Raw genomic sequence first — 27532 nt, 5'->3', positions numbered from 1 at the left:
GTGAAAAATATTTAGAAAATAGGTATAGGTATATTCAGGGTCTATATTGACTCAAAATGAAATTACGAAGTCAACAGTGCGATCGGAATTCGATTCCGAGTTACGGAACTCAAAACCCACTTTTTGAGCCGTACAGGGTGGATTTCAGCCCCGACAGTGGTTCAGAATCGATTGTCTCCGAAAACTACCAAAATTTACCACAAAATAGGAAATAAAATTACAAGACTAAAACTCCACTAGAGTTTCGTCTAATTCTTTACCTAAAATTCCTAGAAATTCATTTTCTAATATATAATTAATAAAAATATTAATAAAATCTTATAATTCCAAATCGTAAAATTCGCGGTGTTACAGCTTTCATGTCTTATCCTACACTAGTTACCTAATTGATGGGTTCACATTTTATATGAAAAACAAGATGATCAAAGTAAAAGATAAAATAGTAGTGTGACTCTTGTTGCTCGAACTTTACACATGTCAAGTGCAAAAGATAGAAACCCAATATATGTGAACATGTCATACTTTGGAGTGATTGAGCGCATATGAGAATTGGATTATACAATGTTTAGGATACCGATTTTTTATTGTATGTGGGTTGATAACAATAATGGCTTCCGAGTTGATGAGTTAGAGTTCATGCAAGTGGATCTTAATATGTCAAGATATAAAGATGAGTAATTTATTCTAGCATCACAAGCTCAACAAGTATTCTATGTTAGTGATACAACTGATATAAAATGGTCCATTGTTCTTTTAACTAACAAAATAATCGTCAATAATATTGATGACCAAGAATATGAAGATATTGATGAAGATGATCCATTATTTTCGAATTCTCACAAGGCAAACTTCTCATATGTTATGTGCAATATATGTACATGTTTCACTATTTATATTATGTCTAATATGCACAAATAACATGTATTATATATGCACGAACATACGATTAACTAGATGATGCATCTCATGAATATGGTAGTTCAATTATGATGGCTTAAGAGACTAGCATCTAGGTTCACCTAACCTATACTCACTTACTAACTACGGCACACATCCCAGACTACTTAGGTTATAGAATCAATTTATCTCATAGTCTAGAGATGACCAAATGAGCATAAGACATGTTGATTGTTGAGCCAACTTCAAGCTTTGTTAGAAATTTGTCTTCATCAAAACATAGGTTAAGATAGGCTAGTGTTATTCTTGACACTTTGTACTTTCAATTCTTAGAGTAGTATATGTTTTTTGTTTTGAAATTATTAAGAATGCGATAATATTTTTAATATTATTATATTATAGGAAAGTAAATATACAGTGCAATCATCATAGGTAAAAGCTTAATGAAAAAAATGTTGTTTTGAAATTATCAAAAAATGGAATAGTAGATTTAATATTATTATATTATTATAATAAAGAAATGAAATATATAGTGTGAGAATACATAAAGGAGGGGACAAAATGAATGAAAAGTTATCATGTACCAATAAATTATGTTGTTGGAGTGTGAGAGAGTTGCTAATTCACAAAGAGATTCTTCAATTACTCTTATCAAACATATATATATATATAGTCATTTTTTAATAGACCAAACCATGGGTTTCTAATGGGTTGACTAACCTATTTTCACTTATATTTTAGGACATAAATACATGGATCAATATATAATTTAATAGTTATTTGGAAAATATTTTTTTTTTCATTTTTATATCATTTATCTCCCTTTACTATTTCCTTTACCACTTCTACTTTTGTTCCTTTGCAATTGTCTTTTTCAAAAACAATTATGTACTTATTTTTTTTAGAAAATAAAATCAACATTAATAATTTTTATAACCTTACAGTATCTAATTAATTAAAGATAATAAGGAGAAATGAATAATATAATTATTATAGAGAGACAAAATGACAAAACATTAATAAAAATGACATAAATTTAATACAAATATACATATTAATCATATTTGTGAATTGTGAGCTACAATATTATAAGACTGTTAAATAGAAATGAACGTAGTATAAAAATAGCTGTTAACATTAAGAGCATAATTAGAAAATTATGTATTGATATTTTATTAAAGTTATAAATGAAAAAGAATAGAAACATTTCTCTATCCCAATTATATAAATATAATAGAGAACAACAAGAGTATATATTATTTTTGTATTTAAATCTACTGGTGTCCAAAAAAATAAGGACTCCAATTAATCTGGAGACACTATCATAAAATTGGCAATATAAATACATTATGTTAAGACAATTTAAAAAAAAATATGTAAAGCTTTAATCAATAGTAAGTACAAAAGAAGGCTAAAATCATTATCTATTGATACACCATAAAAGTTTTGGGAAATTATACAAACTACTTCTTTCTATACATATAAAAATCATCCATAATTTATATATATGCTCCATATACACCCCAGTATTCCTATAAGAGAAATGAGATAAATATTTTAAATCTAAGATAATAAATATAATTAAATTAAATTTCAATAAGCTTGGGTGTAATTTACTCACATATTTATTATGATTTTTCTTAAGTGAGCATTTCTTCACTAATGATATCCTCTACCCTGCTATGAATTTTATCCTAGTCTCTATGCTTCCAAAGACCAATGAAGCATGTACAATGAAGGATATGAGACCTATTTCATGCTGCACAACAATTTATAAAATAATATACAAAATTCTCACTAAAAGATTAAGCAGAGGTATTGATCAAGTGGTGGATACTAGTCAATCTACTTTTGTGCTTGAGAAAGTCATCCATAATAATATCATTTTGGCTCAAGAATTGGTGAGGGGTTATAGCAGAAAAGGTATCTCTCCAAGATGCATGGTCCAAATGGATATCCAGAAAGCTTATGACATAGTGGAGTGGGATGCCCTTGAACACATTATGCTTGAAATTGGGTTCCCTCAACAATTTATTAGATGGACCATGATTTGTGTCAGGACAGTGTCATATAGATACTCAATTAATGGCAATCCATCTACTGTTTTACAAGTTAAAAGGGGTTTAAGACAATGTGACCCTTATCACCCATACTCTTCGTCCTAATCATGAAATACTTACACATAATCTTCCAAGAACTGAAAGAGGACCACAACTTCAATTTCCACCCAAAATGTGAGAAATTAAACATCACAAATTTGTGCTTTGCTGGTGACCTTCTTCTTTTCAGTAGAGGGGACCAACTTTCTGTTGAACTTCTCATGAAGAAATTCCCAGAATTTTCTAAAAGCACTAGTCTCAAAGCTAGCCATCAAAAATGTAAAGTTTATTTTGGGGGAGTGAACCAAACTCTACAACAAAGCATCACAAAAGCCGCAGGTTTCAGTATAGGTTCCTTGCCTTTTAAATATCTTGGTGTACCTCTCGTTAGTAGGAAACTCAATGTTAATCTCTATGCTCCACCGATTGAAAAAATCACTATTAGGTTGAATCACTAGAGCACCAAGCTTCTGAGTTATGCAGGCAGAACCCAACTCATCAAGAGTGTTCTGTTCTCCATTACCAACTACTGGATGCCGGTGTTCTCCTTGCCAAAAAAGATTCTGCACCACTTAGAAGCCAAATGCAGAACTTTCCTCTGGTTTAGAAAAGCTGAGGACTACAAGAAGGCCCATGTAGCTTTGGATCATTTATGTGACCCTAAGCAAGCTGATGGGATAAACCTCATTTCCCTTGGGGAGTGGAACATGGCAAACAGGGCAAAGTTGCTTTGGAACCTGGCCAGCTTTGGGTCAAGTGGATTCATACATATCATTTAAAAGGTGATGATGTTAGTGAATACCATCAAAGCCACAACTACTCCTGGCTATTTAGACACACATTCAAATACAAACTTGAGATTATGCAAACCACAAGTTGGTTGGATGCGTGCAATAGTGGCAGATTCAAGACTAGGACGACGTACTTGGAACTTAGAGGACCCGAGCTATGTGCTGGAAACGAATTTTCTATGGTAACACCGCAAGACCCAGAGCACATTTCACCCTATGGTTGGCCTGTCATGTTAGACTACCTACCAAAGATAGACTTCAAAAGTTTGGTATAGAAACAGATGGAAGGTGCATCTTCTGTGGAGACCCTGAAACTGTAGAACATCTATTTTTTACTTGCCCAAAACTAATGCTTGTTAGGTATCAGTGACAGAATACACCAAGAAGGGGGTTGAATAGGTGTCGTGATTCCCACTTACCGTTATTTGCATCAAAGTCTTATTCTGGAAAATTACTCAGTTAATCGATTAAAGCTATGACTTAATCGATTAAGTCGCACAGAATTAGCAGTTGCTGTCTGGCTCAATTACACAGCCAATTACAGATTATACAGAAATGATATCGCAGTTATATTTGAACACAAATGATCTTTATTTGTAGTAATACTATATTCAAAATATCACCTACAATAGGCAATTGAAAACTACTAAAAACAGTAAATAGACAAGGGAAAGAAACAGCCTGCAACAATGTTTTTATACTTGTTCGTTTCGTGGTCCACTGCAAAACTACATCCAGTCCTCCCCATCTGATCCGAGAGATTTTCTTCACTAAAATTGAAACCAATGTGTCTTACATACACACTTCCAATTACAAGACCTTGAACGCTACCTTCTTGAGTTCCCAGAACCTCTATCTTGGTTTGACCTTACCCAATCGCCTAGGAAAATCTTTCCTACGATCCAGCCCCAGCCAAGAGAATGCTCTAAACTCAAGACCTCCAAGTCTTGGTGAAGACTCTATGATCTTGTTGGTGGTACGACACCAAGAGACGATTTTCCTTGTTACACAAACAACACAAAAAACAGAGTAATGTGAAACATTAAAATAGCTCAAATATTACTAGAAAGAACAAGCTATAAACCCTATACAAATCTCACAATTACTATGAACATGTATAAGATCAAAATCATGAAGAACATATAATTTCTAGCCTTAAGAAATCTCTAAACAATAATGAAAGAATCATGTAAGAACAAGATAGGATGATGAACACATTTGATGATATGTAATAGATGACATGTTAATCCTAAGCATAATACTATCTCACTCTAATCTCATATGCAATTCTCTCTGCCTATATGACATACATTGAACATGAAAATACACAACTTAGCAATTCTAATATGAATGTATGAATGTATTAAATCGTATATGAAATATGTTGAAAATACAGTTTATATAGAAAAGTTGTTTTTCACCCAGTTAATCGATTATGTTGCTTGTTAATCGATTAACGGGCTGTTAGAGAGTAACTGAAATCCGTTTTTCAGTTATATGTTAAAACTGTTAAAAATTATTTTCGTGTTAATCGATTAAAGCTTCACTTAATCGATTAACTGACATATTTTCAGTTAAGATGTTAATTGGTAAACTTCCTATATGTTATGTTTATCAACTATACATGTTTTACCTTTATGTTATGCCTAAAATGCACAAATAATATGTATGATTAATGCATGAACATATAATAAATTAGATGGCATGTCTCATGTAAATAATATGATAGTTTTTAGACTTTGTCAGATTTGCATATAGGTTTACCTAATCTAGACTCAATAACTAAGACACATCTAAGACTCTAGTCTAGACATGAAACTCTTGAATCTTTGGCATGTTGATTTGTTGAGTTGTCTTTAAGCTTTCACTAAGTCCTTTGTCTTCATCAAAACATAGGCGAGCTTAAGTGCTCTTTTGACACATTGCATTTTCAATGCTATTTGGACTCATGTTCTTAATTGGATGAAACAGAATCACAACCCTGGAGGCTAACAAAGAGAACTTCAGTGGATTGTCCTACACACAAGAGGGAAAGGCATGAAGATAAAACTACTGAAAATGTTGTGGCTGAAACTATATATGCTATTTGGAATCTTAGGAACCAATGTATTTTTAAGGGTCAAGGTACTAGTCTAGACATTGAGAAATCAATTATTAGAGTAATTTGTGATACAACTAGCACTCATAAGGGTCTTAAATTGTATTGTGATAAAATTAGCTCAAACTGGTCCTAGTTTGTTTTTGCTTGTAAGATTTGTAACCTAGATCATTTGATCAGTGTCTACTTCCATGTTTTGGTAATAGATGTTTTCTTGCTCAAAAAAATACTTCTTAAATATCGATTGGCAAACTTGTATTCACACAAAAATGTCCTTGTCGAGTACTTGCTATAAAATTCTAATTTATAAATTCCATCTAAGAGGGAGTAAGTTCTAATTTATTCTTACATTGACCATTACTTGCTATAAAATTCTAATTTATAAACTGGACGAGTGAATAAATTATGATCTATTAACACCTTCTTAATTATAGTAATTACGAGACATAATCAGTGAATTATTATAGAGAAATTATAAAAGTCAAATCGACAAATAACTTAATGCAAATAGGCAAATTGTACTTGCATTTCTTAATGTATATGAAACAACCTTAAAAAATACTTAAAAATGAACAAAGAAAATATCAATAATCATATGATGACATACATATTCAGAAACTAATGAGCATTTATGATAAATGAATCATGTAATATTACATATTTAAGGTCTCCAAAGGATCTTGTCCTTGGGGGACTAGGAGAATTTAAAAAATATTTTTACTTATTAAATTAATAAAATAAACTTAAGTTCTTAATTTCATCTTCATTCTTCTTATCAACAGGCTTTCAATATTGAACTTTTCATCTTTATGCTGAAACCATCACCAATTCACCATAGCTGATGATCTACATCTTTAAACCTAGCACTTTAGCTAAAAACGATTTCATCCTTGATCTCAATTAGGTTGTTATTACTCTCAAAGTGTTGGTTTAGTAGTTAAAACTTTATTGGGTTCTATATAGATTAAATGATCAATTATTCAATTTTGGGGTGTAACATATTTTGGGAGATTGAACTATGCATCTCGAAAAAAATTAGTTCTTTACCCATAACACAATATGATACATTTGATTATACCCAAAAAAAAATTACTTTGTTATTGTCTATAGCCTATACAACTATATATGAACTATCTTTCTTCACCATCATGGACATCAACTCTAGGATGAGGACAAGGGAGAAATGAGGGAAGGACGCGGAGCGAGAGAGCACTCCACACTCTCAACCCATTTGAACTTGGTAAGTTTATATTGAGAAATGATTCATTTTTAAAATTTACATGCATAAACAAATTTGTATTTTTCAATTTTAACAATACAAACATAGTTTTTGATAAATTGAAATGTAACTTTGGACACATATTAGAAAACCCTTTTCTCCATCTAAGGGTTTTCAATGTATTAATTGCTTTAAGTTTTTATGTATTACGTTTTTTTTGTGTCTTGCATTTCTAATGCAACTTAGATTAAAAAAACCAACGGATGTTGGTTCAAGTGGTACATGTTTGGGTCTCATTAAGCAAAGTCTTGGGTTTGAGTCATGTGGATGGAAAAAATAACCGTTGGAAGAGTTAGTCACACATATTTGTAGATATTCCCGACTTGGACAAGATTATCTCAAGTGTGAGAATACATGTGGGAAACCAATAAATAAATAAAAAAAATAATAGACCCTGTATATATCATCAATACGATATTAATGATATCTTATGTTTTTTCGTTATCAATGATATCTTCTTTAACTTTTACTACCAGCGTTGGATTAATTATATGGCTGAAGCATTTAATTGGCTCTGTTCTCTTCCTGTTCATAAGTTAATTCATCTGCTAGTGAATATGGTGGGTTTTATAACTAGCCCCAGAAAGAAGCTAGGTGGCTTTTCTTATGATTGCCAATTTGCCATCATGAATGTTTGTGCATGAGAAAAGTCTTAGGTTTTCTAGGCAAATTCTTAAGGCCTATGCTCCTAACCCTACTCCAATTATGGTATTATCATTACTCACTTTGCTAAATAAAGAAACTCGGTTTCATAAAGCATTGATATGCTTTGATCTTTAAATTCGTTAACTTATTATTATCATCATTATTAATATATATTTTAAAAACTTTTAGGTGAAGGATCCTATGTGTTTGTAATTTGGTGTCTAATGATTTTAAGGATATTCATTAAAGCTAGTAGTTATTTAAACTATTAAAAAGCGAATTGATCTCTTTGTACTAAATATATATAAGAAGGTAATTGATCACTCAACAATAATTATAATGTTATTGTCAGGGTTTTATGAAGTTTCTACATTGCAATCTAAGAACAGGGATTAGAGATCAATCACATTAGTTAGAAATCAACAAGACATTGGTTTAATAGTATAAGACCCCTTGGATCCCTAATGTCAATGGTTGAATTCTTGAGAATGACTTTTGTTGGGAGAGACAACTACGAACCCTAAAAGAGATTAATTTCTTAGCAAAAAAATGTAAAAGGATACTTTTAATAGTATACAAAAATTACATTAGTTAGGAATATATATATATAAGTCATTATAATACTAAAGTGTAATATGTATACATTTTGTCAGCGTAAAGATCACACTTAGCATATTATATTGTTTACCCTTCATTTGTATTACTCTTTTTAAAGAGTTAATAATAATTAAACATGAAAGGTAAAAGATACAATAACAATGTATAAAATTATACACTATCATTACAAACATTTTTCTCAAATTACTAAATAAAGTGAAATAAATAAATAAATTGTTATCTATAGCATATGAGAAACATTCAAAATTTTCTTTTAGAAGAACTTTTAGGAGGGATCAAATTTATTCCTCTAGCTCACAACGTTCAATGTGTTTGCCAATATTTTTCACCAACATTTATGTATAATTTCCTCCTTGATTAAGTCTTTAAGTGTAGGACTTGATGCCGGGATATGCAGTTTTTAAAGAAAGTAATGTTAATTAAATACTTGAAATATTTTTATGATACACCATTTAAAATTATTTATTTTATTGTGACATGTAATATATGCCAAATACTTTTATATATGTATATGGATATTGTATCCTAAGAAGATGTAGTTATTTGAGGTGTACAAAGCAACATATTTTATAAAAAAAATAGGTATCATTAATTTGAAATAGAAGACTTAGTCAAGTTCCTCTCTTTAACATGTCATGTGGTTAAATAATGACCAAGCCAAAATTGAACTTTTTGAATATAATAAGATTACTTTAACTGGTTAATTTATCAGGTAGAAAATTTTAAATGATTCATTCAGGAATACATAAAATCATTGTAAAATAAAATTTTAGTGATGAGATATCAAATATAAACGTACAACTTACTTTGTCGGTTGTTCAAATTCTAGTGACACCTCTCCAATTTTCTCTCAATATTTTGATGAATGCAATCAAATAAATATCATTTATAAAGTTGGTACAGGATATTTTCAGGATCAAAACTATATGGGTTCCCAATTTAACTCTTGCACACCTAATTGTGTATACATGTCTTTATCCTAGACTCTTAGTTTCTACTTTTGTATCCATTCTTGACATGCTTTAAAAGAAGCAACATATATAGCTATAATAATAATTTAAAACCTGTAAATCCCTTCCAATTATATATTTGTTCTATCACATTTTAGTTGTTTCTTTAGGATAATGGGTACAACTTAAAATAATCATTGATGGTGTTAAATACAATATCATATAATATACTTTGACTAAAATGTCCCTACAAGTATCATTTGAAATCATCAATATTATTTTCATTTTCAAGAGAAGTAGTATGAATAATTAATATATGACAATATAAGAGCAAATGACAAACGAGGAAAATTATAGTTAATGCTTATTGATTTTCTAAATCAATAAATGATAATATGAAAAAGTGAAAAATATTAAAATGACCATTAAAGTAAGAGAAAATGAGATATGAAAAAACGACATTTTTTGAAGGAACATCCTGCATTTTAAAAAAGATTAATTCTTTATATGAAGAAATATTTTTAGTAGTATAAAAAAAAAATTGTTTCTTTCACTATTCCTACGATATATAAAACATTTGGAAGAAACGAAACAGTACAAATTTATAGCTGAATGATAACAACCTTCCTCAAAGCACTAATTAGCAATTGTAATGAAAGAATTATAACCATAAAATATGAGTATCCGGTTTTAAATTCAGTACAATTTTCTCCTACATATTCCTCATAATTCTTCTTGCAATTCTTATGTTTTACCACTCTTATTTTTAAACAAAAAATATACTCCGCACAATATATAATTTCTAAGCACATGCTAAACAAAATATTAGGTCAATTTAATTTCAGAGGCTCATTAAGTTATAATAAAAGCATATAGATCAAAGAACAATTGTAAGTATAATATCAAATTACCCATCAATAAATTCTCACTTCATCCTTCAAACTCATAGATCATGCCTCTGTTGTTGCCAAAAGCTCATAGATAATGTCGAGATGCATCATTCTTTAAATATAAATATTTTTCTAACAATTACCAAAACAAAAACTTTTTCAACATCATATAGCATCTGATATGTTTTATATTAAATTAATATAGTTCATGTCTTATGAGTTGTCACGCCCCAACCTCACACAAATAACAATAAATAAAAAAGATTAATAATAATAAAGATTAAAAAAATTAATTGATATATCATATTTTTATTGACACAAAATAATGTATGAAATAATATCAGACATAACATCTCTTTTATTGAATAGTAGATGGTCCAGCCATTGCAATTATTTGTTCTGTTATTGATTTGAGAGGATTAAATTTGACAAGATAAATGTAGAAAATGAACAAATAAAGGACAACTATTTTCTCTTTTTGAGTTGACTTGTATTAATTTACTATAGTGACTTTAAATTTATCGAAGTGGGCGCATTTCAATTTTATACCTTTGTACTTCTTTTATAAGTCATGAATGAAGTAAAATACTACTAACTACAACCATTTAGTCCAAGAGCTTCATTAACTATATAAAGAAAAAATCACATCGATGTCTAATAGAAATGTTTTTTTAACATCAATACTAATAACTGTATGTGTTGTTCATTAATCATAAAACATTTTTCTCTCTGACATTGTTCACCAAATAGAACAGAATGACTTATTTATATAATAAATTGAACAACAATTAATGCTATATATTTATATATACTTGCATTCACTGGTTTTTATTTTGCTCTCTCTCTATGTCATTTTACTGTTCCAAAACATCACATTGTCTCGAGTTTGTATATGGTGTCAACCTCTACATGCACAAAAATCATTCCAAATAAAATGTTGGCATAGAGTCTAAATATGTAATTGTCCATCTTAATAAGTATATTTCCGATGAATCTAATACTTGACATTTTAAGCTATCTGATAATCTATAAGTAAGTATTATCTCCAATAATTGAGAGAGAAGTATTACGAAACAAAAGGGAAAATAACATTGAAGCCTTTTATTTACTATGAAAGTTCTTAAAATCAAAAGGAAAAATAAGAACTCTCATTTTCTAAAGAAAATCTTTATTCAAAATTTAAAGAGAGATTTATATTCGAAATCTAAAAACTCTTATACTATTATATATTAAACTCTATTTAAAAAGTGTCACGTTTTTTTTTTTACATAAAAGAGTCATGTTTGGATGACATTATAACAAATAAAAAACTGTCATATATTTGTTTTCTTCTTCTCCTTCCCTTACAAATCATCACCCTCAGCTCATATTCTTAATTTCTACACTGCTTACCCTATCTTTCTGTCTCCTCATTATAGAATCTCAGTTGGGTTTTTTATTTTATTTTTTAAATACATCAGATCATATATACATTTTGCATAATAAATATGAGATAATCATTCTCTTTCCTGAAAAGACATCTACTACACATGTTAATAAAAAGAATAAAGTCTAATCATGAGTGTGTGTTTAATTGTCTCTTTCTTTAATATTTAACATTTTGCGTGGACATGTTTTCATCATTCTCTACAAGACTACAACATATAATTAATATCCGAACTCTCCAAAGTTCAAACTCATCATAAAATTTAATTTATAGTTAATTTCTGGGTCCCCTTCATCATCATAATGAATAATAAGACATAAATGAATATCCAATAAAAACAGGTATAGCTAATAACGCGTCTGGGAACAATTAAAAACGTTAGGTTAAACGCTGTGTTGTGTTTCCCAACTGCATGCATGGCTTCTAATTGTTATATTGTGTGTGACTACTGCCATGAATGTATTGTACAAAGCTTTCTCTGTTAACAGCTACTCCACAACCAACATTTCATGCATACTATCTCTACAACCATAATAAACTCCTTAATAAGGAGTCATAAAATATTCTGATAGTTAGGACGAAGAGTTTAAGAAATTGAGTGAAGAAGATTGTGAGTTCAAATTTTATTTACAAAATATTAACATACTAACATTTGCTTATAAAAAACCGATTAATGTTTTTGTTGGTTGATCAATCATTGATTTAATAGTCGGATATGAATATGATGCAAATCTTGTAGAAAAAGAAACAAAATATAAATCTCTTGTGAGAAACAATTTTGTGCTCACAAATACATAATCCCTATTATTTAACCCTTATTGGATCTAGTTGGGACGGTCCCAAATAGCTCTAATCCAGTACAAACCTATTTGGACTAGATGAGTTAATGACATGAGGCTATAGTGATAGGAATAGGATGACTTATCCTAAAATGATTATGTCTTTATATTTCTAATCAATTAACTTTTTTCATGTAATATAAAAATATTATTTTGTGTTTAAAAATTTTCTTTTTAATTCGGCTACATTTTTTCATTGGACCTTAATATAAAATTAGAACTGAAATATTGACAAATGATCTATGTCATATCTAAAATTAGTATATAGTGCTTTGAATATAGTAGAAATTTGTTTTGTAAGTATTAGGGGTAAGCAGGGCTCGAACCTACTCACTCATCTGGCATGACCCAATCATGATTTGGTCCGAAAAAGGTCGGGTCTGATCGGGTTTATGGCCGAGTTTGGGTTCAATATTTAGGGTCGGGTAGGCACCAAGCATGACCCGATCTCTCCCGTCTCAGGGTCACTCGCTCATCATGTTTGTATGTGTTTCTACTCAAATTTGTATAGAGTAATGATACCCTTTTGGTCGAAAGTATCATCTATTCTTTAATTTTTCCATAATATTCATGATTAATAATATATATATACACATATATCATTTTATATATCAAACTACATATTCATAATAACAAATAATATTGAGAAGTCTTTATCTAAAATGAGTATGCATTATATTTAATCGAGCATAGGGTTGGGTCGAGTTTAAAGACTGACCTGATCGCTATTTAGTGTCGGGTTAGCTTCGGGTCTAGGGTCGGGTTCGAGTTCAAAAAAATGACCCAACCAATATTTAGAACTGGGTAAAAACAAGTCTTAACCCATCCCAACCCGACCCAAACTAATTAGTTGTACTTTGCATTTTATTTTAATAAAAAATCACTGATAAGCATTTTATACATTTTATTGTGAATCAGCATTGATGTTGATGGTCTTTCCAAAATGTAAATATGACATAAATACCTCACCAATTTCGGATATCATACGTCATAATTTATTTATGACATGCTTGACATTGAAATAGGACTATCTTCCCTCCATCTAATATAAACAAAAGATTATTCTTTAGATGTAATATTTATGTATTGGTAGTATAAAAATTTATATATATTTATTGTATCATTTATTTATTTTTATTTTGAAAAGTCAATTATAATTAAATATAAATAATAAACAATGATATAACACTAGGTAGAATTCATACATTATGAACGCATATTTATTTTTACTATTATTCCTTTACAAACTTCATGTCCACGTTGGTGGGGTGCATGTGATGTGGTGGACCTTGCCAGGCCCATTATACTTGATTAAACTATAGTGCAATGGAATAGAAGTTTAGGTTTGATTTGTTTAAAAAGTTCTAAAAAATAAACTTCTTTATTTAATATTTATTTATCTAATAAAATTTATGCATTGATCTTCCTGATTCCTCATTCTTTTTTATATTGTCATATATTTTCACGCAACTGTTTTTCAAAATTAATAAATTGTATTATTTTTGGACATAAAGAGCTCTCTCATTTAAAATAAATATGAAAGATTTATGTGATTTAATATGATTATCAAGATTCATTCTCTTTCAAGCATTTGTGTTCTTATTTAGAATGAAATATTAGTAGTTAACTAATAATTATATTTAGCATTTACAGGCACTATTATTGCAAAAACTTGTGATTTAACTAAAAAATAACATTGATAATAAATAAATAATAAGCATACAAATATATTAATTAATATTTTTTATAAATGTGTGACTTAATTATACTTACTATTTGTCTAGTTTAAAAAATAAAATTGGTCTCCCTCAATTTTTTTATCATTACACTTACCTCTTTTGACATTAACAAACCAATAACATTTCACTAAGTCTCCCACTTTTTTAGTCATGTGATGTAATTTCCCAAAAAAAATGGAATTTCAATGTAAATTAAAGTCTACTATAAAATTGAATTAATTTGTTTTTAACCCAAAAAAAATAAACTCATATTCCTTCATTCAAAGTCACTATAATAAGGGTTTAAATGTGTGAGGGATAAAAACTAATAAAAACATTTTGAGGGATAAAAATATATGGGAATTTTAGATATAATAGGTAATTAACAGTATTAATACTGATGTGTGAGTTTTATAAGTATGTTAAGTCTGTTTTGTAGAAAATATGAATAGCTTTAAGTTCATAAAAACAAAATTATGATCTAATACAAATGTGTTAAATATGAATATTCTGATGAGTAATTGTGGTGTGGTGTATGCCCTTAATCCATATCCAACTACCTTTAACTCAAACCAATCCAACACATAATTCAAACCCAAATTATAATTTCGTCCAACCCAATCTGCAATCCAACTCAACTGGTAAAGAATCTTAACATAAGTATCTGGCTTGCATTTTAAATAAAGCCAATTCTACCCACATTCCAAATTGCGGGGATTATATCGTTTGTCTCACGATATTGTGTACTACTTTATGAATGATAGTATGTAATTGGTTAGAAAAATATTTAATAATTAATTTTTTAGTTTAAATATATTTTTTTCAACCAATCGTATCTTATGGCATATGAAGTTGTACAAATTTGGAACAGAAGATATACTCTCATAAGATTGTGGATGCTACTTTTAACCCTCCAATTTCATTTTAACACCTACCCACGATCCTCGTTGTTGTCGCAACTATTTGAAGGTTATTTATGAACACTTTTGGTTGTACACAACGTATAAGCCAAAACTCAAGACAGAAAAAGGAAAAGAAAAATATCCATGGAAGGAAGAAAAGACTCTCCCACGTGTGAGATTACGTAGTTTGGAATATATCTAAAGTGTTAGAATAAAGATTTATACACATGATTATATTATCTATTATTTATTTGTATTACTTTTTTGAAGTGTTGGGTTTATTCAAGTGTGAAGTCTCACATTGGACATGTGGGAGGAGTGAAAGGGTTTATAAGAAAGAAAGACTCATGGAACTAATACCTTAAGGTTTTGGTTCAAGATGTGTTATCTCACTTGTGACTCTTCACTCCTCGATCGTAGTGGTATGGTCTAATAAGTGGTATCATCGACGATGATTCGGCTGAGACTGGTGGGTGGACTCAAGAGGAAGTGGACCAGAAAGTGTGTAGTATCCACACTTCAAATGTAATTCCGTAGTTAAACTTGTAGTTGCAATATTATGTTTTTATAGATGTGGACAATCCTAACTTGTATTGTCACATGTTTTATAATTATCTACATTCTTTATCCTTCTTGTTGCAATCACCTATCTGAGGTGGTTTTCCACTCTAAATATTAGAGTATATCAATATAAACTATGAAATGTGATGAATGGTTGCGATTTTTATACATTACTTAATAAATTTAAAGCGCAAATTTTACTTTAGACAAGTTTTACCCTTTTAAAGAAAATTGTGAGACACCCACTTAATAATTATTGTGTGGTTAATGTAAATGCTCTGAGGTGCTTATTTTGATTCATCTTCTTTATGTCGGTGCTAGTTTCTCCATTTTATTTTACAATCCCAAAACCCGGTTTGATGTATTGATAGGATCATTTACTTGAACTTAAATCTGATTTGATCATGTCCCAATAATACTCCACATCAAGTCTAGTTAAAAGAAAAATAGTTAAGTGTATGAGATTCTCATCCCTATAACAAAGAGATTGTTTCAAAGATTTGAACTTATGATCTTGTGATCATGTGACAACAACTTTACCATTGCGTCAAACTCACTTTCTAAAAAGGGCACAATGCATAATTAAACCAATATTTTCATATAATGTATTTTCATTAGAAATCAATACATAATTAAACCATAGAACTAAAAAGTAGAACCTTAAAAATAGAAAACAACAATCTTTGTTGGACACGAAATGGAAATGCTAACAAGGGCCCTCTTTAAAGGAGGAGGCCAAACTGATTATATTTTTATTTTTAAATATTTTTAAGTTTGATTTTTTTGGATGTGCAATGATATATTCATTATATTTTTTGAATTTTTAAGTATAAACACCAAACCTATTGTATCACGTCTTTCAATAATATTAAGTACCAAAAAAATGTCTTTCAATAATAACTCATCAACATATCATATATCATATATGTATCGTATAGTCTTAAATATATATCATTGCTTCATAGGTAATCAATATCACCAACATGGACTAGCCTAACCTTGCATATATCCTCATTACTCTGTACCTCAGTCATGCTGATAAAAAACTAATGGCCTTGGAAAGGGCAGAGGGAAGCCCATATCAAAGGAAGATAACCAACAATGTCATTTAAACAGCTTTACATTTACCCAAGCTTACTCTCATGTAATAAAAACCTTCAAATCATAATTATAGAAAATGTTCCACATCAATCCTAAAGAAAATAATTGAATTAGACAAGTAATAGTAACGGTCTACCCACATGTCCAGACCTGTAAGTTACCTCCCCTCTATATATTCTAAATCATGCTTAGCTGAGAGAAAGTAATCGACTAAGACCAGTTAAGATCTGTTTGTGAGTTGGTTAGTGGAGAGAAATAGATGGAATGGAAAGCTTCAGAGCCATGAAATACACTTATGAGATGACTCTCAAGCTTTCGATTTTCTTTGCGTCTCATCTGAAAACTAACTCGCAAGTAGACCACTGTTTATCCGCCATTCACCAAAAGATAAAGTACATATCCATGTGCTCAAGAGGACTAACTCCATGACATCAAATTATTGTTAATGTAAATAAATCTTCATTTCTGTACTTTCTGATTTCTGATCAACATGTCCAGACCTATGGAAGAGAATTAAATCCTCTTGAAGAGAAGTCCCAAAACAACCATGATCAATTTACCAATAATCTCCACAAGAGCAACCACCATCTTTGAAATGGTGAAAACGATTTGTGTCTCTTACAAATATTTCTCTTCCTTCCAAACTGCTTATAAATTTAATAGCAGCGTGGCAGTCGTCGCAGATTCTGAGGTTCTTAATCACTTGAAGAGACTCTCCTGGACTTGTGTTGAGTAGTCCTAATGCTACTGCCAGCTTCTCACTGTGCCCACACAATATCTCTTCCTTATCTTGTTCCTCAACATCTTGCAACACAAAGCTAGTCTTGGGAAGGTAACCGGACTTCTTCATCTTCATGGTCAATTCATCCAACTTCTCCAAAATCTCTTTCATTTGTGGATGTGATTTGTCACCGGCAAGAAGCGTGTGCACTTTGCGTCCGACCTCGATCCAACTGTAGCCAGGGTTTTTCCTCAAACCCTTATTCTTCATCACATCACGAATTCTATTTACTTCATCCCACATACTCTTCGAAGCGTAGATGTTGGACAAAAGAATGTAGTTCCCAGGGTTGTCTGGTTCTAACAGGAAAAGCTTCTTTGCAGCAATCTCACCTAAATTCAAATTATGGTGAACTCTGCAAGAACTTAGCAAGGCTCCCCAAATACAAGCATCGGGTTCATATGGCATTTCCTTGATGATAGAATAAGCTTCTTCAAGTTTTCCTACACGGCTGAGAAGTGTTACCATGCAAGCATAATGTTCCATTTTAGCTTCCATACCGTGTTCTTTGGACATGCTATTAAAATACTGCCATCCCTCTTCAGTTAAGCCATTTTGGGCGCATGCCGATAACACACATGTAAAAGTAATTCTGTCAGGCTTCTTGCCCCTCTGCAGCATCATATGAAACATCTCAATTGTTTCCTTTGCCCTTCCATGCATTGAATATCCACTCATGACAGCATTCCAAGAAACCAAATTTGGGGCCGACATTATATCAAAACAACGCCGAGATAATTGGATTCTACCACACTTGGCATACATATCTATTAATGCACTACCTACATATACATCATCAAAAAGTCCCTTTCTAAGGGAAAAGCAATGGATTTCCTTTCCGTGCATTAATGCTGAAATATTCCCACAAGCGGGAATTAAGCTTGGGATTGTTACAGCATTAGGCTCCACACCGTCAGCCTGCATCTTTCTAAAAAACTCTAAAGCTTCCATGTCTTTCCCATTCTGGGAGCAGCTGGCTATCATTGATGTCCAGGTCACCACATTCAATTCCATTCCTTCGTCCTTGAACTGCTCGAATACCTCCAGTGCAGTATCAACTAGACCGTTACGTGATAAACCAGTTAAAAAAGCATTTAAAAAACATATTTCTGTTTGATCTGCTTCATCGAACACCTGAGACATCTCAAATGCACAGCCACATTTTCCATACATGTCAAGAAGTGAATTGACCACAAACTTGTCTAATTCCAGGCCCTGCTTGATCACATAACCATGAACTTGTGCACCCATTACCGCATCCTCCAATTGCCCTATAGCAGGAAGAATACATGACAGAGTAGTCCCTTCAGGCGAAAACCCTTCCAATAACATCATCTGAAACAGCATCACTGCCTCAACATATGAACCATAACTACTAAACCCAGCAATCATGCCATTCCACGACACCAAATTCGGCTCTACACCCTCATTTCTCATCTCAGAAAAAAGCTTTTTTGCCTTGTCAACAAGCCCCCGGCGCGAATACCCCGAGATCATAGCACTCCAAGCAACAACATCCCTCTCAGGCATTCTATCAAACAGTTTATGTGCATCCACAATCTGGTCACATTTCAAGTACATATGCACCAAAGAAGACATCACAACCGAATCCGAACCATACCCAGATACAGAAACAAACCCATGAACCTGTTTCCCAGTTTTCAAGGCTTGCAACGCAGCACAAGCCTTGATAGCACTAGGGATTAAATAGCCATCTGGGACAAGATCATGAGAACCCAATTGAGAGAAAATTCGTAGGACATGATGGTAAAGATTGGATCTTGTGAAGGAGTGGATAACAGAGGAGAAAGTGAACAAAGAGGGTTGAGGAAGAGAGTGAAAAATGTGGTTGATTTCGGGGAAACAGAGGTTGTTGGAATAGATAGAAAGGAGCCTTTTGGAGAGATGGGAATCTGAAAAAAGATTGAGTTTGAGGATGTGGGCATGGGCTTGTCGTGCCTGGAAGAGAGTGACAGTGGTGGAGTTCAGGCATTGGGAGATGATGTTGTAGAACATAGAGAAAGGTTTTGATGCTAATGTCTAAACTATTGTTGTTTGTCTCATTGGTTCCCGGTGGAAATTAAGAGGAGAATATTGAAAGGGTCAGTGACGAGCTAGTGGTGCTATCTACTAAGCTTCAAATGATGAGTGTTCAGTTCTATTACTTTTTGTTTTTAACATTTTTCTTTTATTTATGTGTTAATATATAACTAATTTATGATAAAAATGATACCGTTAAAATACCAGCAATGGATGTCCATAAAAATAGTTAATGAGTGAAAACGGGTATCATAATACCCGTTCCATGGTACCACATATTTATAAATTTATTTTTTAATTAAAATTTTTATATATATTACATTTTTATAATTATATATTATCTATTTTTGTATTTTGTTATAATAAATTTTAGTGAGTGTAATATATATATTATCTATTTTTGTATTTTGTTATAATGAATTTTAGTGAATGTAATATACGATAAATTTAACATGTATATAAATTTTATTATTCATGTAACAATTATTTTATATGTATTAATTATAATAAAATATATAAATTTATATTAAAACTTTAAAACCCGTGGGTACCACAAATACCTGCTATCCGTGCAGGTACCTGTAAATAGTATGGGTAACGTGTCCGTTTTACCTCGTTTCCATTCGTAGGAGAGTTCAACATTAGGGAGAAGTTCATTTCACTATTTATCATTCTCAAAATCTAGTGTAATTGAGTTCAACATTAGCACATCATATATTATTTATTTATATTATTTTTTGTTTGAGAGTTAATATTGATTAACAAATTAATGGTGGATGATTGCAGTGTAAAAACTCTTACACCAATATTACATATTAAATTATTTAAATAAATTTCTCATACAAATTCATTAAATGAATATAATGATGTCAACCCTCATCATATTCAAATAATTATATTTATATATTTGAAGTAATGATAAAAATTCAAATGCTCACTTGTCCTCACCAATTCAGCATTCGTGTCCTTCATTTTTATACGTGTAGATAGAGGCCTAAACTTACATGCATGGTGATACCCAATGCATAATACTCACCTCAAAGTTCAACTCCTTACTAAAAATCCTTCAAGATAAAGATATATATAGATGCATGCATACTATAAAAGTTATAAAGAAAGTATAAAGAAACTTCCAATATACATTAAATAAATAGTGACACTTTACTTCACACTTAAGTGTTTGATGAGTTTTGAGTCTTTTGATTATTGTATTTTCTCACAAAGTTGTTGGCAGCACAGAAAGAAAGAAAGCATCCAAAATGGTGATTACATCCACTGTTAAAGAACCAGAAGAACAAGGACAGAGTTTACACTGCACTTTTGCTTCCAGATATGTTCGTGATCCTGTTCCTAAGTAAGTTACATTCTTTCTTATAAACTTGACACTTCATTTGTGGTTGAGAAGGATGGATCTTAATATATGAGTTTTGATGAATTCATCTTTTTAAATTTGGATTAAAAATTAGTTTTTGTTGAATGAATATTGTTTGAGTGTGTTATTCAAACTTAACTTTAGAATGTTGAATGTTGTACTCATAAGTTCTTTAATTTTTGTAATCATTTATCTCTTCTTAAAAAAAACACTAGTCTGATCTATTCCTTTTTAGAATGGAGATATCACAATAGTAGAGATTTATAGCGTCGTTTAATTCATGTAATCAATATCTAATCAATATCTGGTTGCTCTTGATCTTCTAAGAGTAGTATTTGAAAACTTTGTTTCACTTCACACATAAAATAATATTTTGTTCAATACTGAATTTACTAACCTATTGGGAAAAAAAGGTTCTACACTTCAAATCAGTTTTGAAGGTGGCAAAAGTAGTATTCCAAACAAGATTCTTGTGTGTTTGTTTGTATTACCCATGAATTGGACTCCTCTCTCGAGTACTGGACTTTCTAGTACTGAAATGTAAGAGGAAATAGGATAATACTAGTCTCTCCAGTACTAGAGAGGATCTGAACCGATTATGCATGGTGTAGGTTCAAGATGCCAGGGAAGTCAATACCAAAGGATGCAGCATATCAGATAATAAATGATGAATTGATGCTAGATGGTGCACCAAGGCTCAACTTGGCTTCCTTTGTGACCACTTGGATGGAGCCTGAGTGTGACAAACTCATCATGGATTCCCTTAACAAGAACTATGTTGACATGGATGAGTACCCTGTCACTACTGAACTTCAGGTCTTTTCTTCTTTCACTAAATTCCAAAAATTTTGGGTCTTTCTAGCTCTGTTTCATTTGTAAATGGTTGAAGTGTGTTTAGGTTTTTGTTTAACTTATTGAATAAGTGTTAGTCAATGTTTGAATAGGATGAATGCTGAAATAGCTTATTTATTTATTTATTTTGATATATGATTAGGAGATGTGATAAAGTTGAGGAAAAAAAAGTTTTTATGAGGAAAAACAATTTAATTCATTTTTCTCATTTCACCTAATATTATTTATCTAAATAAATAACTATTTTTTACAATAGACTCTGATTTTTTTACTAATAAAATAGATTATCTTAAGATGACTTTCACAAAGCATATATAAATATAAAATTGATATTTTATATTCAATTATAACCATAAAATCAATTGCTCAAAACAATCTATTTTTTCTAGCTAATCCGTTCTTGTTATTTTGGGATTTTGATTTGTGCACTTTAAGCAAGCAAAAATGTATTTTACATCAGCACTTTTTATTTAATTGCATGTGCATGCATGTCATATTTATTCTTCCCTACTTTCTTTACTGAAATTGTCATTCTTTAGTTTCCATTTTGGAGAAAAGGAAAATTTCAAAGAAAATGTGGTATAATATATACATTATACAACATAATTTTGTTTTTATGGCATCTTCCTCTCTAAAATTGGTATTTTTATGGTTAACTATTCCGATAATTGAAAAATATTATTATATGAAGTCATATATAGCCTAAGATTAGAATGGAAGTGGGATACCAAAACAATATATTAAGCTCAAGTTTCATGTTACAACTTGTACTAATTATATTGTCCAAACTCGTTAACAAATCTTTTGTGATATTATGTGTTGTATTGTCATAGTCTAAAAAGAGTCAGAGTGGATTAGTGTAATTGAAAAGTCATTGGATAACTGTTTTATATCTGAAGTACACAAGTAAAATTTGAAGATTGATATTATAATTGGATCCTTTTGTGACTAGTTCAAAACTGAGAGAGTGACTAGTATCATTTGTTCAATTTGCAGAACCGGTGTGTTAATATGATAGCACACCTATTCCATGCTCCGATCGAAGAAGATGAGTGCGCCGTAGGTGTTGGAACTGTGGGATCATCAGAGGCAATAATGTTAGCAGGTCTAGCTTTTAAAAGGAAATGGCAGACAAAGAGAAAATCAGAAGGCAAACCATATGATAAGCCAAACATAGTTACTGGGGCTAATGTGCAGGTAGGGTGGGTCACAAATATTGTTTATCAATGCTATAAATTAATTATGTTGATCAATTTAAATTTGTGTTAAATGCATGCTCATATCATAGGAAACATGTACCTGTATATAAAGTTTGAAATATAGTAGACTCAAAATGGTTAAGTCATTTATGTGCCTGGTTTTGAGGCTTCATGATAGAGCATAATCTTATATATGATTTAGTTAGTCTGATAAAAAAGTAAAGGGTTTGATCCTAGACGTTGGCAGACATGCACCTCGAAATATATTAGCTTCTTACTCATATGGTGAGAGGATATCCTTTGAAAAAAATGTACCAAAAAACGGACCTTATTTATATATGGTAAAGATGTAATGAACTTCATGATCTCACTCACATTTTAGTTCAGTAACATGTTCATTGTAGGCATCAATGTTTGATGTTCTTTGAGTATGCAACACAGGTTTGTTGGGAAAAATTTGCAAGGTACTTTGAGGTTGAGCTGAAGGAAGTGAAACTTGCAGAGGGATACTATGTGATGGACCCTGCGAAAGCAGTTGAAATGGTGGACGAGAACACGATATGTGTTGCAGCCATTTTGGGGTCAACACTGACTGGGGAGTTTGAGGATGTGAAGCTTCTCAATGAACTTCTTACTAAGAAGAACAATGAGACAGGATGGAATATACCAATTCATGTTGATGCTGCAAGTGGAGGATTTGTTGCTCCATTTCTCTACCCTGATTTGGAGTGGGATTTCCGCGTGCCACTAGTGAAGAGCATCAACGTTAGCGGTCATAAGTACGGTCTTGTGTATCCCGGTGTTGGTTGGGTTGTCTGGAGGAGCAAAGATGACTTGCCTGATGAACTTGTTTTTCACATAAACTATCTCGGTTCTGATCAACCTACTTTCACCCTTAATTTCTCCAAAGGTAATATATGAGCTTACGATTTCGGATTATATGTTATGCACATCTTTGTATCACTAGGCTTTTTAGTTGTTGTTATAGTCTTTGTTTTAGTTTAGAATGTTAATTAGTGTCTGATTGAATAATGCCTTCCTTCTCAAGATAGAATTATCTTTTGTTGAAAATTGCAGTGAAAGTTTGCACTTTATAATTTTGAACACAATTGGTTGCAAACTATTTATGTGAGGAAAACTATGTTTCAGAGGGTCATTGTGTACATTAGATAGTAGTTTTAAAGTTAAAATGTCACATCAAAATTGAGCATACTAATTACTAAAGGATATCTTCTTGCAGAAGAAATTGTGTCTAACCCATCAATTTTATCTGGTCTATTCTTGACATACATGTACATGTAATTTTGTTTCTATTGCTCATAAGTCACTATCATGCAAAAAAAAAAAAAAAACTTTTGCAATCATTAGAATGTTATGTTTTTTTGCTCTTAATTTTTATTTGTATTTCTCGTGACAGGATCTAGTCAAATTATTGCTCAATATTACCAGTTTATACGGCTTGGCTTTGAGGTAATTATGTTATCACCTTCATGCTCAATCTTAACAATAAGCATGTGATTGGTGAGTTGGGATCCTCTCCATTAATGGAGAGGTAAGTGCATCAAAAAATAAAGAAAAACACAATCTCCAATGACACATTTACTCTTCTAATCATAATGAAATGACATTATTATCATTAAAAATAAAGGAAAATATATGTATTTATCTCTCCATTAATGAAGAGATCCTTATTAGTGTTTGGTTTATTTTAGATTAATGAAGATAGAGAAATTCCACTTCTCCAAGAAAAAAATAGACTTTTCTTTTATATCATTCCTTTTTATTTTTCTGTTTCTAAACTTTTTATATGGGCTAACATAGCTACAGTATTTCAATTATAAATATATGATATGATATAGGAGCTCCCCAGCAAACCTTACACTAGCTAAGAAAATAAATTGAGTTGCTTGATTTAAAATAGATAACATGAAGTTTATGATAAGAATGGTTTTCATCAAAGTTATAACCATTAACATGTATGAAAGTATTAGTCTAAAAGGCAAGCACTCAAGGGTAAACCAACATTAATATCCTTACATAATTTACTAATGTCTCAGTGTTCTAGGTTGTTTCTCCAATTTCTCAAATTCTAATAAACATGTCCTAGAAGACAATATTTAATTACTTTCAAAATTCACTCAAACAGTTACCACAATTAAACTGTTAAACCAAAATTTAGAAATAACACAATTTTAATTATGGGAAAATATGACGAATGTGATCAGTCAAAACCATAATATTGTGGATACATGGTACAAATGACCTAAACATAAATGCACCAATGTTTGCTTCATTGTATATATATATATATATATATCATGTGTGTGTAATATTTATGTACTATCAATGTAAAGATTTATACACAGTCAGTATATTGTTCATTATTCATTTGTATTACTTTTTTGAATAGTTAATGATGATAAAACATGAATAGTGGATAATGCTGACAGTGTACGAGTTAATACATTTTTTCCTATATATACTACAAGAGTGTAATGGCGAAGCAGCAATGACAGTGTAAAGATTTATGCACAGTGTGTATCATCCACCATTCATTTGTATTATATTTATTTTAGATTTAATGATATTAAAAAATGAATGATGCATCAAGTGCAAAAAATTCTTAAACGTGTATAGATCTTTTTCTCATATTACAAGTGACCATACATTCAATTCAATTTATTACTTTACTGACATATTTTTCTTATACACATGGTTACTTCTCCTTTCTTGTAAACACAAGGGTTATAAAAGCGTCATGGAAAATTGCTTGGAGAATGCAAGAGTACTAAAGGAAGGAATAGAGAAACTAGGAAGGTTCAACATTCTCTCCAAGGACATAGGTGTGCCTCTAGTAGCCTTCTCTTTAAAAGAAAGTACCCAACACACAGTGTTTGAGGTTGCTGATCATCTAAGAAAATATGGATGGATAGTTCCAGCTTACACAATGCCACCGGATGCGCAAAACATCGCGGTGCTTCGCGTGGTAATCCGGGAAGATTTCAGCCATAGCTTGGCTGAGAGGCTTGTTTCTGACATAGAGAAAGTTGTGAAGCTCTTGGACACACTTCCTAGCCCTCTTTCAACCAAAGCTGCACATATCACTGCTATTACTAATGAGATAAGTGATGAGAAGGTTGGAAATAGTGCAATAGAGACTCAAAAAGAGATTGCCAAATATTGGAAGAGGCTTGTGGATGGTAAGAGAGTTGGAGCATGCTAATTGTTATCAAATCTTTGGCTTTTGGAAGATTTGTTGTGTGTTACCTTATGTATTTGCATTGACCAAAAAATGATGTAGGGATTGCATGTCAATGCATGAATAGTGGGTTCAATATTGCTGTTGGCAGAATAAATGACTTTGAGAAAATTCATTTTCATTTTCTATATTCATACCTTATTTTGTTATAAAAATCAAATTTCCAGGTTAAGGTTGTTACATTTACCCTCCCCAAATCTAGTTAAGTACTCTGCAAGCCTCATCCCACTGAGTCAGAAATTTTTATACCTTATTTTGCTATGACCCTTCCAACTTCAAGGGTGCCATAGAATTCACCCTATTTCTAAGGTGTTAATTAAATATTTAAATCTTTCTTTTCTTAATAACATTTTCAATATTTTGCTTTTTACATAGTAAATATTCTTCTTTACAAATAAGAAGTTGTCAAGAAATTGCAAATCTATACTAGGTACTCTCAACATAGAGTTATAATTTCCCTCCATCCTAAGAATTTTCTTAATAATCCTTAATTCTTCATGTTAAACTCTATGCCCAAATATGATTTTCTAACTCATTTAATATTACTCAAATGATTAATTAGCAATAATCATCATATTATAAAGTACAATAATTGAGGGATAGAAGTCAAATAGTTATGAAAGATGTGAGGATAAAAGTGAAATTAAGCTTAGTTTTTTAATTTCTTCGTTGCACAACATAGAGCTCATGGTTCGAAGTTCCAACCAAACTTATCGCAACTCCACCAATTTTCCTTCAGCTCTTCTTCCTCATCTAAACAACATTGACGTTTCAACTTCCTTCATTTGACACCGTAAGCTTTTCATTCCTTCATTTTTCAATAAAAACAATTATGGGTGTGATTCATAGGGTTGGGATCCTCTTGCATGCTAGACTTTCCGATATTGGAATATAATAGAAAGATGAAGAAATTGAGTGAAGGAGCAATGAAAGCTCGTGAATAAAGAAGATGAATCAAGAACCAAATTAGGTCTTGTGACCTCTAATGAGTTTGATTGAAATTGAATGAATTGAATACAAGAGTTACATATGTGTTATTTATATATGAGAAGTAAATCACCCAAAAATATCTCTAAAATATCCTAACTAACAAGATTAAAAAAGGTTGCTTGTATTACAAGCAAACATTGCTAGCATATGCTGATGCACCCATGGTTGGCCTCTAACCGAGCCAACTTGGCCTATGTGACTGTGCCAAGGTTGGTATCTGACTGA

At 31.2% G+C, this 27532-nt stretch overlaps 2 protein-coding genes across 3 annotated transcripts; one reads left to right on the top strand and one right to left on the bottom strand.

Moving 5' to 3' along the window:
* Positions 3394-26429, top strand: LOC109343088 (glutamate decarboxylase-like). Of its 2 annotated transcripts, XM_019581225.1 has the most exons (7): positions 3394-3400; positions 20883-20989; positions 21619-21823; positions 22856-23056; positions 23500-23968; positions 24476-24528; positions 25802-26429. In XM_019581225.1, exons 2-7 carry the CDS (start codon positions 20895-20897, stop codon positions 26279-26281), a joined length of 1503 nt encoding a protein of 500 aa, XP_019436770.1. In that variant the 5' UTR covers positions 3394-3400; positions 20883-20894; the 3' UTR covers positions 26282-26429. The 2 variants fall into 2 exon arrangements, with proteins under 2 accessions (XP_019436770.1, XP_019436769.1); XM_019581224.1 differs by lacking the exon at positions 3394-3400 and having other exon boundaries at positions 20750-20989; positions 25802-26428.
* On the bottom strand, positions 16806-19713 carry LOC109343087 (pentatricopeptide repeat-containing protein At1g20230). The gene has a single exon (XM_019581223.1). It carries the CDS (start codon positions 19609-19611, stop codon positions 17371-17373), a length of 2241 nt encoding a protein of 746 aa, XP_019436768.1. The 5' UTR covers positions 19612-19713; the 3' UTR covers positions 16806-17370.

This window comes from Lupinus angustifolius, chromosome LG03, assembly GCF_001865875.1.
Source record: "Lupinus angustifolius cultivar Tanjil chromosome LG03, LupAngTanjil_v1.0, whole genome shotgun sequence".
Taxonomy (NCBI): Eukaryota; Viridiplantae; Streptophyta; class Magnoliopsida; order Fabales; family Fabaceae; genus Lupinus; species Lupinus angustifolius.
This window is presented reverse-complemented; position numbering and strand designations above follow the sequence as displayed.